Raw genomic sequence first — 16,982 nt, 5'->3', positions numbered from 1 at the left:
AACATGTATTTCTGTCACTGGTGTTAATTGATGATGTTTCAGACTAATTTGTTATCTATATTCGAAATGGATTAACGGCCTCGCCCCTCTAAATTGTGAGCCAGTGGATACAATGTAGAAAAATAATAATTAAAGGAGCCCCAAAAGAGGCCGGCCCACCGGGCATCTGCCCATATGTTAGATGCCCAGTCCAGCCCTGTTCATGTCACACTTATTTTGCGCATATTTGTGGATCGAAATATGCAGTTGTTGGTGGAAGAAAGCATTTGTAAATAGTTCTGCTACATTATCCCTCCATTGGCCGCTGATGCAAAATCATGAGGAGGAAGCCGGTGTTGGTGGAATTCATATTAAAATTAAATGATCACATTCACCAAACGTTTATTTCCTCAATGTACAATCTTCAGAAGCTGATGAGCCAGTCTGCCCAGCGGTGCTGTGGCGTGCGACAGGCCCGTGCGTTCATGTTGGTGGGGGTGTGGCATTGGGCAAAGCCAATGACTGGAGTAGGAGGAGCTTAGAGGGGAATGGTTTGAAGTACGTCTTTCAAATCTTGTAGGCTCTCCAACATTATAAAATCTTACCCCCCAAAAAAGTGTTACTTAATCCTTACTGATAGTTACTGTAACAACTGAGCAGCTTTTTTTCTAAAACAATCAATTGTATCGGATACTAACTCCTCTCCCTCTTTGTTTTTTTTCTTTTCTTTTTTGTAATCTTGTCTTTCAGTTGGTAACCTTGCTCTCGCAAGATGTATTCTCGCGGTATTTGTGAGTTCACAAACTCCCGAGAATCCTTGTACTGCTCACATTGATTTCCACCGATACGAACCACTGGTGGTTTGGACCAATCACGGAGCGACATTGTATTTGAGGGAGGGATATGCAACTGTGACGAAGCGCCGTAGCCGTGGGAAGAAACAAACCGAACATGGCCACACCGGTGGACAAATGCGTGGACGCTGCAATTAATTCTGTTTTCGCTGAATTAGTCTCTTGTATCCGCATATCAACATTGCAAAACCGACGACATAAACTCAACGCCAAGATATCAGCTAGTCACAACAGTCGTATGTCGGTGATGACATTTTCATCCTTTGCCGTGATTGGTCGAAACTAAAGTTAGGTAGACGTGCACACAATTCTGCTTCGTCCAATCAGCTCGAAGTGTTGTACAGCATGGCCCGCCTTTCTGAGTAAATCAACGCGGAGCAGTCCCAGGCTGATATTGTGGAGAACTCCCTCGAGTGAAGCTCACAAATCAATCTGGCTATTGCCAGGCTAGGACTTTGGTGCTACTGTCAAGCATTGGCTGTGTTTTGCTCATGAGCGTAAAGGCGGCATCCCAAGAAATGCAAGTGCCTTGGACGCAACTACGAATGCAAGTCAAACTTTTTATGGACTGTTATGGAGGTAAATTTGGTGCAAAACTAACTTGTGCAAAAAATTTGTACCTGTAGAAAAAAGTCTAAATTTGTATCTGTAAAAGTCGTGATTTGTATCTGTAAAAAAAATGTGTGCCTGTAAAAAAAATGTTTGTGTCTGTAAAAGAAATTTGTACCTGTAAAAAAAAATGTGTATGTGTAAAACAAATTTGTATCTGTAAAAACAAATTTGTATCTGTAAAAACAAATTTGTACCTGTAAAAGTCATGATTTGTATCTGTACAAAAATTTTTTTGTACCTGTACAAAAACTATAAATTTGTATCTGTAAAAGTTGTGATTTGTACCTGTAGAAATGACAACTTGTAGTCAAAGAAGTCGCCACTAGGAGTCACAAGTGGGTTTTCTGCTGCTGTTCAGTGACGTGAGTTTTGCCCCATTTGTCGCGCTACAAATGGAGCAAAACTAATTTGTACTTGTAGAGCGCCGTGATTTGTACTCGTAGAAGAAGAGGGCGGGCTCTGGAGGATTTGGGCGGGCTAAAGCTCAACCTCATTGGTTGAGCGAACGGCCACGCCCATAAATCCGCAATTCCAAACAGAGTAGCTACACTAGTTTACGCGTCATTTTGGAAGAAGAGGACGTCCCAGGCGTGAAAATTTCAACATGGTTCAATATACGAACACCGTGTGGAACAGCTTAAACGTTGGTTGACATGCAGAGCACTCCAAGTGGGCAGAAAGAAAGAAGTTTTAGTATGAAGGTAAGATTTATTGTACGAACATAGCTCGTAATCCGGTGCTAGCTAGCTAGCTCATCTCATGTTGTTGTCACGAAAACTGAACACATTGAAGTCACGATTTGTATTTCAAGATTTGAAGCCTACCAGTGTAAACATACGACCAATAGCTTGTACCTGTAAAAAAAAAAGTGGACAGTACTCAGCTACTTGTATTTGACTAACATTATATTCAAGCATCTGTACTCTTACTATCATAATAAAATGAAAACAAAACGTTTTTACTGCGAGTGGATCTTTAAGCCGCTCCAGGTATTTCAACCACAACCCTGTATCCTCTGTATTTAATCATTTTATTTCAAATATTATAATTTATTGATAAATGTCAGTATTTTGCTCTTACACTCTTAGTTTACTCATCACTCACAGTACTCAAATATTTGTGCAAGTATTTTTTCTGTGCTTTTAATTTCTACTTGAGTTACATTTTCCAATGTAACATTACTCTTATTTAAATATTGGCTATTCTGCTTTTGAAATGCCAGTCTATCTGTATTACTAAGATGTGAGCAGTGTCACTGTCACGCAGCTACTTTAACAAAAGTAACTAGGTCAAATGTTAGTTTATTTATTTTTAATTAAATGAGAATCTCATATATTTCAAAATATTGCTCAAAAGGTGGAGACAACTGCTGGAGACACTGCTGAAGCATCAGTGAAAAGGATGACCCACTCCATCAGAAAGCAGCCAAGAGACAGGAGATGACACCTGGGGGTATTCCATCAAACTGGATTATGGAAAATTATTTTGCAGATCTACCTGTGGCAGTGGTCAGTCTTTTTTTCTGGTGGCTACAATAATGGGCAACACCTATTTAGTCTTATTTTTTATATATATATTGTTATAGGCTACTTGCCGACTTGCTGCCATGATCGCTTTTGGCTACTGTTGAGATGTAACAGTGAAGAATGAATATGTAGGTAAATTCGAGGTGCTTTACATTAAATCAATAATTAATAACACGATTAATGTGAAATACACATCTAACATGAAACAATTATAACTTATATATTTAGTCGTTCTGCTTTTTTCTTTTTTTTTTGCCAATCATATTTCCCTCGTCTTAGTGATAGCAGCAGTATTGCCTTTTTTGGTGAGTCTTGAATTCCTCATACAGCTCCATCAATAACTTTTGTTCTGTTTGTGAGAAGAATACTGTTCTCGTCTTGGATGGATGCAGAAACGGCTCTTCTGGACATCAAATAAAACATTTCAAATGATGCACAATCTTGTTTATTGAATGATACATGTTGTTATTTGATCTGACTATTTCAAATAACTCAATATGGATTAAATTGTACTCCTGCAACATTTCAAACTCAAAATTGGAAGACATTTAGAAAGCATAATTTCTTCACTTTCCCAAAGGTGTTTGCAGTGAAATTATCTCAGAACCGTAACCAGTGTATCAAGGATTCTCATTTGTTGGACTTCACAGCCACTTTGAAGCAGGTTTGATGTCACACCATGTGCCACCGTCTAGCGATTGATCAAGAAGTAGCTTTGATTGACTGCATGCTGGCATCTGTGCGAATAGAATGATTGGGTCAGCATATTCATACAATAAAAAATAATCATAGCTTCCTAGCTGTGTCATCAAAACACAGCCACTGACATTATACGTAATCAGTTAAATGTTTAGCTTTATCTTGTTAGCCAGAAAAAAAACAAAGATTTTGTCACATCTTAATTTCAGAAATAGTGGTAATACTGATAGACACAGACATTGTTTATAAACATTCCCATTTGCATTATTTTTATTTGGCTTCAGTGTTGAAAGCAAATGTGTATGTTTAAAAGTGTAAGAGCCTTTTATTTTAACTGTTTGCAAAGCATACATTGAAAAAATACTGACATTTATCAATAAATTATAATATTTGAAATAAAATGATTAAATACAGGATAAAGGGTTGAGGTTGAAATACCTGGAGCGGCTTAAAGATCCACTCGCAGTAAAAACGTTTTGTTTTCATTTTATTATGATAGTAAGAGTACAGATGCTTGAATATAATGTTAGTCAAATACAAGTAGCTGAGTACTGTCCACTTTTTTTTTTACAGGTACAAGCTATTGGTCGTATGTTTACACTGGTAGGCTTCAAATCTTGAAATACAAATCGTGACTTCAATGTGTTCAGTTTTCGTGACAACAACATGAGATGAGCTAGCTAGCTAGCACCGGATTACGAGCTATGTTCGTACAATAAATCTTACCTTCATACTAAAACTTCTTTCTTTCTGCCCACTTGGAGTGCTCTGCATGTCAACCAACGTTTAAGCTGTTCCACACGGTGTTCGTATATTGAACCATGTTGAAATTTTCACGCCTGGGACGCCCTCTTCTTCCAAAATGACGCGTAAACTAGTGTAGCTACTCTGTTTGGAATTGCGGATTTATGGGCGTGGTCGTTCGCTCAACCAATGAGGTTGAGCTTTAGCCCGCCCAAATCCTCCAGAGCCCGCCCTCTTCTTCTACGAGTACAAATCACGGCGCTCTACAAGTACAAATTAGTTTTGCTCCATTTGTAGCGCGACAAATGGGGCAAAACTCACGTCACTGAACAGCAGCAGAAAACCCACTTGTGACTCCTAGTGGCGACTTCTTTGACTACAAGTTGTCATTTCTACAGGTACAAATCACAACTTTTACAGATACAAATTTATAGTTTTTGTACAGGTACAAAAAATTTTTTGTACAGATACAAATCATGACTTTTACAGGTACAAATTTGTTTTTACAGATACAAATTTGTTTTACACATACACATTTTTTTTTTACAGGTACAAATTTCTTTTACAGACACAAATTTTTTTTTTTACAGGCACACATTTTTTTTACAGATACAAATCACGACTTTTACAGATACAAATTTAGACTTTTTTCTACAGGCACAATTTTTTTGCACAAGTTAGTTTTGCACCAAATTTACCTCCATAACTGTTCCTATGTTTAATTTCATTTGTGTATTTCATTCCTTTGTCAAGGGGGGGGAAAAACTACAATAAAACCCAAACATTCTTCGAGGCAGAAAAAAAACAAGTGTTATTTTCTCTGCACCGTTTCTCCCCAGAATTCAGTTACAAAGTAGTGTGTTTTGATCTCTCCTAATAAATGTTTGAATATTAAACGTGTTTTCTGTCTTAAGATTTATCATAGAGTATGGGAAAGTATGGTAATGGAAATCACTTTCAACAAGCTAACAATGCTTCCAAGTACGTTGTAAGATCTGCAGAAACACTAGATTAAAAAACATTTTGTTCTAGTGGACTAACCCAATATTTTTTGTTAGTTAAAAAAAAAGAAGTTTTATATTTATGTACATGATAATAATAATAATAATGTACATTTAAATGTAAATTCCAATTTACATTATTCCTTACATTAATTCAATATAAAATCAACCACAATATACATGTAGATTCTGATTTAGATGATGGTTGAATCAACATTGATATTATGTGATTAATGGTCAAAAAGCAAATGTTAACTCAACATTTTATCAACCTTGCGCTTTCTGTATAATTTAAACTTTAGACCTCAATGTAGATTCTATACTTAAGTTGAACTATGTTACAACATTGATTCAACCACATTTTGCTATCTGGGTCACAGTTTTTAATAACAAGGTTGTGATAGTTCACAGGCTGTGAGCCATCGATTCGATAGAAAAGACAACATCAAGCTAATGGGGCGAGGTCATCGCTTCCATTTTTCATATCTACCTGACCTACCTACGCCCCACGAACCTTTGCATAGATTATGCTCCCAATTTACGGAATTAATCCAAACACTGCACAGTCCATATTAGACTGTTACAGACTTATTATTATTATTATTTTTTTTTTTTTTATTCATTCAACCTCCATCATCCAATTAAAACTGAGCACACAAACCAGAACGGTGCTGTGATTGTTACAGACTTTACCAATGTCGGAATGCTACGTTAGTTGTTGCAACTTTAGCTTCCTGTTAATGTAGCAGGGTAGTAGGATGACATACAAAAAAAAAGCCTAAAAAAGGCCAACAACAACATACAGTCGCATACTTACTGCTTCAAACGTGAGCCAATGAGCAATCTCAAAAGCTCTGGGGCGAATCAGTAACTATTAATAAAGTAGATAATCGTTTGGACACAGTCTTTAAAAAAAAAAGAAAGATGCATAGCAGCCAGTCAACCCCACTACTTTCCATTGCATGTATAGGCCTACATTACCAGCTAGGGCAGTCTAACACTCGGTGTAAATGATAATAATAATATCTACTTGGCATATTGGCTCAACATTAGACTGAATTTGCAAGCAGGATTAAAGCGAGAAAGGGAATCGTGAAAAGCTGCAGCTATCAGTATTAAAAGATTAAGCAATGTGTACCTCCATTTTTAAACATTGATGGTGATAGAGATTAGAGAATGAGAGAGTCAAACGTTGCATACACTGAGCTTTGTGTACAAACACTAAGCTGTCGAAACAATGAAAAGACAATTAAAATGCCTTATGCTTGTGTCTTTTGATCAGACATTTTTATTTTGTGTACCCAACACAATACAGACCAGGCACATTGGTGATCCATTTATAGCATTCGTGCGGGTGAGCTGCTGGCTGCCGAACATGCATGTTTGGGGGGCTGGATGTAGTGCCCGGACAATACACAACATGTGAAATTATACAGTAGAAGTAAAGGCACGTGTCACATTCAGTGTATATTCATAAAATAACTTCATAAAACTAATAGCATGCTTTTCATCTCAAAATAAGTGTAAATTTACTCCACTGTTACCTCAGCAGTCACCTTTTTCATGGAGCCTAATTGCCTGGTCATGCCTTACAAAACACAGATACTAGACAAGAATATGCACAGTGTAGAGCTATATCATATTTGTATTGTGCGTGTGTGTGTGTGTGTGTGTGGGGGGGGGGGGGGGGGGTGTTATATTGCCCTTTGTTTTTCCTTCAGATGAAAAAAAAAACATCACTACCCATAACATGTTTGTTGCACCTCAGTCCTCGAACTTCATGACTCCCTCAAAGCCATTGTATGTGAAGGGTTCCAGCACAGGGCTGCAGGTCTCTTGAGCAAGGCAGCCCATCCTGTTGTATTCACAGCTTTCTTCACTGCCTGGACTAAAGTGCACCCCATCAGCAGAGTGAATGGAAGGGTCTTCATCAAAGTAGTTATGGGGTCGCAGCAAGACGCCGCCACCATTGCCCACAGTTACAGTGTTGGGGATATCCTCGGCATGCGGGATGTGGAGGAATCCAGTGGTCACCCAGGCAACCAGATCCTAAAACAAACATTCAAACAATTATACTCACTACTTTAGGTGTACATTTCAATCCGTATTTGAGAATTCAGGCACAACGTACCTCATCTTCAATGTTTTCATTGTCTTCGATGTACATGCTGAAGTCAACTGCTGGAGTCCACATGTTGTTTTGATTATACAAACTGCTGCTGGTCTGCTCTAAGTCCTTATACTTAGTGATGGCAACCTTATACCTGCACACAAAGACAAAGATGATCCCGGGGAACGGCTGAACAAGAAAAGGGAAAGAATCTCTGCCACAGAGCAAATCCACAAATGCAATACAAAATAATAGGGATGGGTGAGTACCAGGTATCGGTATCAGTTTAAGGTATCGGTACTCGTGACGGTGGCCTATACCAGTATGGTCAGCCCTCTTGTGACCGTTTTACAATCAGGAATAGAAATTAGAGGAATAGAAAATTGCCAATAATTTCATTTTTTTTTATCTTTTAAGAAAAATACTATATTGGAATATATAGGTCTTTCTTTAAAATTATATGTCATTCTTTGGGGGGAATTTTATGTAGTAGTGGTATTGGTATTTGGTATCAGTATTGGTGACTACTCAAGAGTTTAGTATCAGTATCGAACATCACTACAAAATAACCAAAATCAAATAATGATCAAATTGAAATGAATTATAAATAAATAAATATTGGAAGTTAAAATGATACATATTGCAATGTAATGTGTGTAATCTTAATAAGGATAAAGTAATAATAAATAAAACATTCAAACATGCACATAGTACCTGAAGGGAATAACTCCACAATAAGTGCGGTAATGCTGTTTTTTTTGTTAGTTTTTCTCAAAGTAAAAAAAGGGTGGTGCTCATTTGATATTAGGCCAGAAGATTATATATATAGGCACAGCATCTATTAGACCAGAGGACATTATTAACCAATGTTGTAAAGTCCATGTTACATTATTGCTGTTTTGAAAAAGGGGGAATGTGAAAACGGTTATTTTGGTTATTGCAGTAGTCTAAATACGTGACTTTTGTACTATTTTGACAAATTATTTGCCACACCTGAAACATAACATTTCATGTGCACATACCAGTACTGCTACAACCAGAAAAAAAATAATACAGTTATTTATTTAGTTTTAGTTTTTTAAAAATCTTTATTTAAAAAGCATGTAATGAAACACCATATAATTTATCTTATTTTCTTGTGGGTATGATTTTCACATTATAAATGTGAAGATTTTATTGAAGCTGTTTGGTCTCACCTGGCCCAGGACATGGCTCGTTCCTCTGTCTCACTCTCTGGGAGATGGTCTCCAGTGAAGCTTATTACTTGGAGTCTATAGGAACGTTGATGACCCCAAGCGTTGGTTTTGTTGCTTGCAATGTGCAGGTAGCGAGGAATTTTTGTACCATGCCGCAGAGCTGCCTCCTGCAGAAGTGGCCCCATTAGTCCAACGGACACAATCAAAATCGGTTTTGGTTAGTGTACCTGCCTACATCGGACAAGGTTATAGGTTTCTGGAAATTCTTTCTGAGTTATTGGAAACAATACATTAAATATGCATATAACATTCATCAAAAAAATCTTTAAAAAGATAAGCAAAAATATATTGTCCAAGAAATGTGTATAAAGGTCTGTAACTAATATTATGGCTTTATTCTCTAAGGGCTTCAATGTAGTCCATCCCTTGAATAATTTTATTATTCGTAGTAAAGGTTTACCTTTTCTGTTTTAAGTTGCTTTTCCACCAGCTGAGGAACCATAGCATAGCGATCGGGCATCCATGGTAATGTCACATTCACAAACTCCATGTCTTTGGTTTGGAACACATTCTTCACTCCTGAAGAGATATATACAAAACATGTAATAAAAATTATAAACAGAAAGCTATTTCTATTTCCTCATTGATTCAATTATCCCCAACGTCAGCATTTTTTGGTCACAAGGCATTTTAATAAATAATTTCTACTGTATTTTTGTCCCTGGTACTGATGCCGCTCCATCAGTTGAAAACAGCAGTACATGGCACCTGTTTGGTGCCTGTTTAGCAAATACAGTGTCCAGTTCATATTGGTCTTTTAGTTGAATCTACAGTTTAGATGGCCTCTGAAGTATTTAATAATAATAATCGGCTTTATGGTTCTTGATTCTCCTTAAAGTGACCACTAGCTCCATGATCTTTACAGATGCCGTTTAAAAACCAGAGTGACCGTAAACTATGTATGTCACAGCTGCCCTGACGGCTCTACTTCCTGAGCCATGGCTGCCAGGTTTATAATTGGGCCCATGCCGCTCCACCACTCTTTTAACTCACAAATTTACACTCCAGTTTACGTTACCTCGACAACAGCCTAGAAACAATTTAAAGCACTCTATTTATGCATGCAAGGGCAGTTGATGAAGATGCTATTACTAACGCTATACAAGCTGTACATGTGCATCTACTGCTTAGCCTTCTGGAATTTGCTGTCTTTTAAATACTCTTCTTTTTCATACATGATTAATTATGCATTCATCTAGCCATTTTCTTCTGCTCATCTGGGATAGAGTCTTAGGGGCGGCAGCTTTAGCAGGGAAATACAAACTTCCCTCTCACCAGCACTTCATGCAGCTTCTTTGGAGGGAGATCCCAAGGCGTTTACACGCCAAGACTGACACATCCCAGATTGAACACTTGTACACCAGATGTCCACTGTTGCTAAGTAATTCTCTTGACAGTAAACATTCAGCTTTTGGTGTTGCCATTATCGACTACTGTCTTACGACGAATACTACTAGTGTAATTATTGTCCTATATATATATATATATATATATATATATATATATATATATATATATATATATATATATATATATATATATATATATATATATATATATATGACCATTAACTCTGAAGGCCAGAACAGCTAGAATGACTGTCTACTATTTCCACAGTGGTAGAGCAGTTTATATATGGAAAACAGAATTCGGGGGCTGTGGGGACGAACAAAAACTAGTTTAAACTGAGGCATTATGATAGGCCAATGGTCAACAGGTCTAACTCATTCACAGTGAAAAAGATTTGAATTTGAATTCCTCTCCCATTCCGAAAGCTGGCATGTTATTAAAGACTCAAGGCTCCATTTTAATAGATGGTGTGATGTGGTTTGGATTTGGTTAGTTTTGTTGCAATTTGTGATTTGTTTGGTTTGGTTTTGGATAGGTCTTAGTTATGTGTTATAGGTTTTAGTTAGTCATGTGTCCCTGTTGTTATCCTTTGTTCTCGTCATCCCGATCCCTTGTGTCTTCCTATCAACGCCCACTGCCACTTGTCTCATGTCCAGGTGTTTGTTATTGTCTCGTTAGTTTGCTCCTATTTAGGCCCCATCCACACGAAAGCCAGTATCGAAGTGTCCTCACAAGTTTCCTACTGTTTAGGCTGTTCGTCCACACGATGGCGCGGTTTTGGAGCTTGAAACTGATCACTTTTGAAACTGGGCTCCAGGGTGGAAAGATTTCAAAATGTCTGTCTGGACACCATACGCAGGGTACTTCTCCAGTGATGACGTAATGGTCGCAGCTCGTTGACAACGTATTGTCACATTGTCATTGCGCGCGAACCGTCATTCTGTCAACAACAATGGCGGATAGCCATGTTGTAGTTGTTTTGCGCATTCTCCTTAGCTTGTTTATGCTTTTGCTTTTTTATTCCCATGTTCAACAAGTGGTGTTGTACTTGAATCACTTGCCATAGTCACTTCTCCTGTGTTCGTGTTTTTCATGTTGTTTTGATACATGCAAAGCCATGTTTGTTCTGTAGATTTCAATAAAGTTAGAAAATGTGTTTGTCTTCTTCGCTGATTCTTCTTCAACGCTTTCCATTAACTCCCTGTAGCGGCACTACAGCGCCACTCCAGACTTGGCATATACATTACAGCCGTTAAACGTCCTCAGCGTCTTCTTCTGGACACACGCAAATCTTGAAATGCTTCTGTGTGTACGAGATTTTTTTGAGGAACAAAGCCGGCTTTGCTTCTGTCTGGACGGGGCCTTAGTTCCCTCCTTCCCTGCGGTTTTTGTTGGATCATTTGTTTGCATTCCTGAGTCTTTGTCGGTTGTTCTGTCCTTACCCTAGTAAGCCTTTTGTGTTTTGTTTGCTACTTTGCATCTACTTTTGGTCTTTTGTTAGTATTCCAAGTTCCTCGTTTGCCTTTTGTTTTTGTTTTCGGAAATAAATCCATCCATTTTTGATATCCTGCAAACCTGCCTCGCCTCCCCACTTCCTGCATTTGGGTCCTCAACCTCCACCACACGACATAGTGCAGTAAAAGCTGGCACATCTTGATTGGCAGAGTATCAAGGTGGCTGTGTTCACACCCACAACGGCAATGGTGACTTCTTTTTTTTTTTTAAATGTCGCTTCTCGAGTGCTTGGAAATACCAACATTCAGTCTAATACACCTCTGCAAAGCATTAACTTGCCAGCCATGAAAACAGAACCCTCTAAATAGTCCATAGATGAGAATATGAATTTTTTGTATTGTTGTTTATATGCACCCCGCAATTGTCTGACGACCAGTCTAGGGTGTACCCATGCCTCTCGCTATATCAGTTGGAATAGTTTCCAGCTCACCTGCCACCCAATAAGTACAGTATACTATAGTGCTATAGAAAATGGATGGATATTTTTTTTCAATTGAATTGAACCTCAGTTCAATTCAATTGAAAAAATTAAATTTAAAGCTGTTGTACTAGTCTTAAATTGTGTTCTGAAAAACACATAAAAATGCTGAAACGGCACAAAGAGTTTTCCCGAGCGCACTGCCAGAGGTGGCAGTTGTGAGTAAGAAAGTGACAAACTCTGCAATGCACCTATAAAACGTTGAGATGATTCACTTGTTAGATCATAATCCTTGCTAAATAAATAATCCTTTATCCTTGAAGACCATGTATTGATGTGAAAATACACATTTTGTCTGGTCAATACAAGGATATGGCGGGCCCCATGACTTGCTTTGCCTTGGGCCCCCAAATGACTAAATACACCCATGATTGGAATTTAGACTGAATTGAATTTCAATGAACTGCTCGTTCACATACAGAAGTTTTCATGTTTCCCAGCCTCTAGTTGTGTTGTGGACCAACTAGTGGAATGTGATTAGAACAGAGCCAAAAATGGACGTGAAAATGAAGTCCCAGAAAATCCTTTCAAGAACACCAGGGTGCTGAACCTGTAACCAGGCAGCAAATACTTTTGTCTCAAGCAATGTTTGTGATGGGCCAATCAGCAACCATGTGCGGCTTTGCTCGTCGTGTTTGCCCCTCAGATTGTGCACATGCTGAGAGGAACATTATGCTGCCCTGAACATGGAGGGTTCCCAGCACTAGGGACAAGACAAGTATTAAAGCTCTGTAAACTAAATAATCATATATATGTTCTTTAGTTTCAAGATGAATTTAGAAGTTTTTCCTGTCGCTTACATAAAATGTATACAGCAAAAAAAAAATATATATATAATAATCACTCTGCCAAACGAGACTTAACTCTGGTGTTTAAACATTAATGAGTGTATTGCACTAGTGCCAGCGTTAAAATTTAACTCAGTCAAAACACACTTCACACTGGTAACACTGACTCTAGTGTACTTTGAACACTACTCAGTATTCACCAGCAGTGGCGGACTTACCATTAGTCATAACTAGGTGGTTGTATATCCTTCATTCACTAATGGTCAATATAGTTGTTACTTATTTGCGTACATTAATTATGTTTTTGATTAAAATCTTTTTGATTAAAGGCCAGCAGAATGCTTCGAAAATCGTATGTGTCTTGACCCTGGCTTCGGCCTTCCTGGGTGGAGTTTGCATGTTCTCCCCGTGCCTGTGTGGGTTTTCTCCGGGTGCTCCAGTTTCCTCCCACATTCCAAAGACATGCATGGCAGGTTAATTGAACACTCTAAATTGTCCCCAGGTGTGATTGTGAGTATGAATGGTTGTTTGTCTGTGTGTGCCCTGGATTGACTGGTAACCAGTTCGGGGTGTGCCCGAAGCCAGCTGGGATAGGCTCCGGCACCCCCGCGACCCTAGTGAGGAATAAGCGGTTAAGAAAATGGATGGATAGAAAACCAAAACAGCCAACACTGAGGAACTACGTCGACCCATGCGAAACGCTGCATCAATACCAAGAAATCAGTCTTGGACGATGGCACTGGCAAGAAAAAGGAAACCCTCTTACTACCAAAAGAACATCAAACAGCTGCAGCTCATTCCAAATGCAAACGTCTCGAGCAAACGCCTTACGGTGCTTTCACAGGAAAGGTCCCTGACCTATCAAACATGAAGGTTTTTGGCTCTGAATGTTATATAGACACAAACAAGATACAAATAAGCTAGATGCTTGGTGCGAAAAATTTATTTTCATTGGCTATGATTGGCTATGTGAGAAAAGTCCACAGCTTGAAGCATACAGTGATGCAGATTGGGCATCCGACAAAAATGATAGGAAAAGCACAACTGGATATTGTTTCCCACCCCCAAATACACACACATTTTAAAAATATTTTGCTTTTCTCTTACAGTATTTATCAAATTTACAGTGGGCCAATATGATCCACCTTATAACAGCAGGGTTAAAGTCTAATACTTTTAAGAGACCCAGGGTGCTATCGTTGTAACCTGGAAACAAATGTTTCTGTCAAAAGTCATGATGGGCATGACAGAAAATAATTCCCATGGTAGATAAATCCAAATTCCTTGTCAAGTGAGCAGAGCTTTTTCCTTTAACGGTAATAGGTAAAATGACAGAACTGGTTTCCTTTACATGAAATTCGAACAACATTTTGTAAAAAAAAATTGTGTTTTTTCATGTTCGCATTGTTCATGCAATAACTGATGACTTAAGTAGCCTACAATGCAATGTAAAATGCATGGATGGAACCTTTGCACCACAGTGACTGCCAGTGGGTCTTACTGTTTCCTTTCTTTCTACATCAGGCCAAATATTACTACAGTTATTTTAGAGAAGTTTCCCCTGGGAGAGAAACTCTATATGGAACAACTCATGGGACCTAGCTGGGACCCTTTATTTATGTATTTATTTATTTCACTCTCACTAGCCAAGCAAACTGTGGATGGGAAACCCCAAATTTGCACAGAACATAAAAAGCACGACAATATTGTTTATTTAAACGACTTTTTCAATAGACCTACCATATAAGGCAACTTCAGACTCACCCAAGACATCCAGATCCACTTTGAAGTTGATGAAGTGCGTGTGGATGTTTCCCAGGACATTTTTTGCCACCTGGTGGCCATGTTTCAAACTGCCGTCCACCAGATAAGATGACGAGATGTATCCTGTGGCGTGCACCTTGGTTTCAACAGATCCACTTTGGTAGAAGATGAAATCCCACATGTAATCGTAATTTCCTATTGCAGTGATTGTTCTGAACACCAAAGCGCTGTTTACCATCCCTCCATAACTATTACTAAAAAAGTCAGAGAAGTGTCTCCTCAGAGGCTGACCAAAGTTGTGCTCAAAGATACAGATTGAATTCCTGAATCTAACCGGTGAATTTACATCGATGTAGCGGTATGTGTCAACATAGGTAGCTTCATGGGGGCAATCGGTGCCACGGACAAGTTCATGTGCAAAACGGCCTATTCCGATGCTGGAGTCCAAAAACTTGGTGACAATCATTCCGGGAGTCACTGACCCATACACTGACATGGCTTCCTGTACGCTCAGCTCATATGCAATCCGCTCCCCCTTGAAGCGCACATCGAAGACCCGCATGCCAGTGAGGGAACTCAAGCCAAACGCAAAGCTCCAGTCCAGGTAGAGGACGTGGTTACCGCTGACGCTGAATCGTTTTCCCTCTGTGTAGTACTGCAGCGGGCTAAGCTGCAGAGGCTTGTTCTTGGGCTTCAGAGAACCGTAATCAGCTGCCTCCTGGTAAATTATTTTTTTAATTGATCCGGCAGCATATTTCTGTTGAAGTTCTTTTAAGGTGTCGAAATACTGACCGTTATACAGAAGTTTCTCCACTTTCCATTCAGTTTCATTGACGCTCCTATGATTGATGAGTACTTCGAAACCCACCGGGTGGATGTACATGCCACTCATGTCCCTGAAGAAAGACACCCATGTTTTTCTGTCTCCTGACCGCAATCCACGGGGCATTTGCTCAAACGGGAGTAGCTTGTTGTTGGCACCGAAGCTCTCTTTCATGAGCTCCGGCAGCTTGGAGAACAGTTCTTGCTGCAGAAACATTAACAACAATTCATACTCTCCGATGGTGACCGTGCGCGTGTTGATAGGCAGCTCCATCTTGTACTTCTTCTTGGTGACATCCTTGTGGTATGTGGGGTTAGGGAGAGGCCCCACTACATACTCCTTGATGTGACCCCTAGAACCGTAGAAGACCACCACAGTGGCTTCGCGCACTGGCTTAGAAGCGACCCCATCCAAGTAAGACAACACGTCCACTTTCCTGGGAAGAGAAAGGTCTATTAAGAACAAGAAGTTTTCAGAGGGCTTGGAGAGCTGCCGAGTAGATATATCCAAGTCCTTCTGTTGGAGCATGTACTGTTGGACCTGCAAGTACTCATCCTGCGTGAGATCAGCAAACACGCGGCTGCGCTTGTCGTGTTTGCCCCTCAGAGGATGCGTGAGCTGAGAGGAACATTTGGGTGCCCGGCTAGAATATATTCCAATCAGAATAATATTCAAAAGAAGAGAAATGAGGACAAAAAGAAATAGAGCCCATTTCACCAGGGAGTTCATCTTGGTCTCCTATTAGAAGCAGTGGTTGAAGAAAAAGAGAAGTGAGCAGAGTCAAATGGTGAGAAGATTTTGTGTGCTCCTCCGCTTCTGCTCGGCACCCTGCCTCCTTATATGGGGATCCGGCTAGCACTCGAGGAAAAGGAGGAGTAAATAAAGTGTTTTAGCCCCCTAATTCAGGGGTGGGCACTTTATGGCTATGGGCAGGGTCGCCCCTCCTTAAAAGTAGAACATGCACTCTATCTGTGTAGGGCCTCATGCTCCATAGGGGATGCATTTACTTAAATGCGCATCCACTGCGCAAATTTGTGTATGATCACCCGACTCAGCACTGGCTTTTACATTAACACTTTTCTTAAACTTAATCTACAAATGACCTGTAGCTAACAGCTGCGGTAAATGGAAATATATCAAGTACAGTGTCGCAGGCCACCGCTCTGCTTTGTGTTATAATTACCCTTTTGCAGCACACTCATTTGAATTGTATACAGCGAGAAGAATTGCGCGGAAAATCTCTAAACACATTTTGTGAAACTATACATTGCTATTAGGCTTTACACGATCAGGATTTTTTGGCTGATCATGATCAGCAATCAATGAGTTTCAAAAAAAGAAGAAGAAAAACAATCACCTATTTGATCAGAAGATGGAGCAATATACCGGTAACTATTTTTAGATTTGCTAAACCATGAATTCACTTTTATGCCAGTTAAAGCTTCCAGGGATTTTCCTTTCTTTTTTTTCTTAAACCGGAAAC

The 16,982-nt window shown here is 39.2% G+C and overlaps 1 protein-coding gene and 2 long non-coding RNA genes across 4 annotated transcripts; 1 reads left to right on the top strand and 2 right to left on the bottom strand.

Annotated features, from left to right (window-relative positions):
• The first annotated feature begins 1,235 nt into the window (after positions 1-1,235).
• On the top strand, positions 1,236-3,410 carry LOC147184681 (uncharacterized). Its single transcript, XR_015095644.1, has 2 exons — positions 1,236-2,146; positions 2,802-3,410. It is a non-coding gene; the product is annotated as an uncharacterized LOC147184681 (long non-coding RNA).
• On the bottom strand, positions 3,401-5,029 carry LOC147184680 (uncharacterized). The gene is made up of 2 exons (XR_015095643.1): positions 4,397-5,029; positions 3,401-3,708 (listed from the first exon to the last, which is right to left on the bottom strand). It is a non-coding gene; the product is annotated as an uncharacterized LOC147184680 (long non-coding RNA).
• A 1,645-nt stretch (positions 5,030-6,674) lies between these two features.
• Positions 6,675-16,346, bottom strand: aoc2 (amine oxidase copper containing 2). 2 transcript variants are annotated; one of them, XM_086070368.1, is made up of 5 exons: positions 14,653-16,346; positions 9,182-9,300; positions 8,722-8,888; positions 7,547-7,679; positions 6,675-7,464 (listed from the first exon to the last, which is right to left on the bottom strand). In XM_086070368.1, the coding sequence occupies exons 1-5, from the start codon at positions 16,226-16,228 to the stop codon at positions 7,180-7,182; spliced, it is 2,280 nt and encodes a 759-aa protein (XP_085926494.1). In that variant the 5' UTR covers positions 16,229-16,346; the 3' UTR covers positions 6,675-7,179. The 2 variants fall into 2 exon arrangements, with proteins under 2 accessions (XP_085926494.1, XP_085926495.1); XM_086070369.1 differs by having other exon boundaries at positions 14,677-16,346.
• Between the last annotated feature and the right edge of the window lie 636 nt (positions 16,347-16,982).

Source organism: Leptonotus elevatus, chromosome 1 (assembly GCF_054856555.1).
Source record: "Leptonotus elevatus isolate MCC_2025b chromosome 1, RoL_Lele_1.0, whole genome shotgun sequence".
NCBI lineage: Eukaryota > Metazoa > Chordata > Actinopteri > Syngnathiformes > Syngnathidae > Leptonotus > Leptonotus elevatus.
The sequence above is the reverse complement of the archived record's forward strand: the minus strand, read 5'-3'. Positions and strand labels throughout refer to the sequence as shown.

Bases quoted from the DNA above. Each gene is read 5' to 3' on its own strand.
- aoc2 (XM_086070368.1), bottom strand. From the start codon at position 16,228: ATGAACTCCCTGGTGAAATGGGCTCTATTTCTTTTTGTCCTCATTTCT. The intron at 9,301-14,652 runs GTAGGTCTATTG...ATATCTCTTCAG, and splicing joins GTCTGAAGTTGCCTTATATG to GAGTGAAGAATGTGTTCCAA. The intron at 7,680-8,721 runs GTGAGACCAAAC...CTTTGTGTGCAG, and splicing joins CGAGCCATGTCCTGGGCCAG to GTATAAGGTTGCCATCACTA.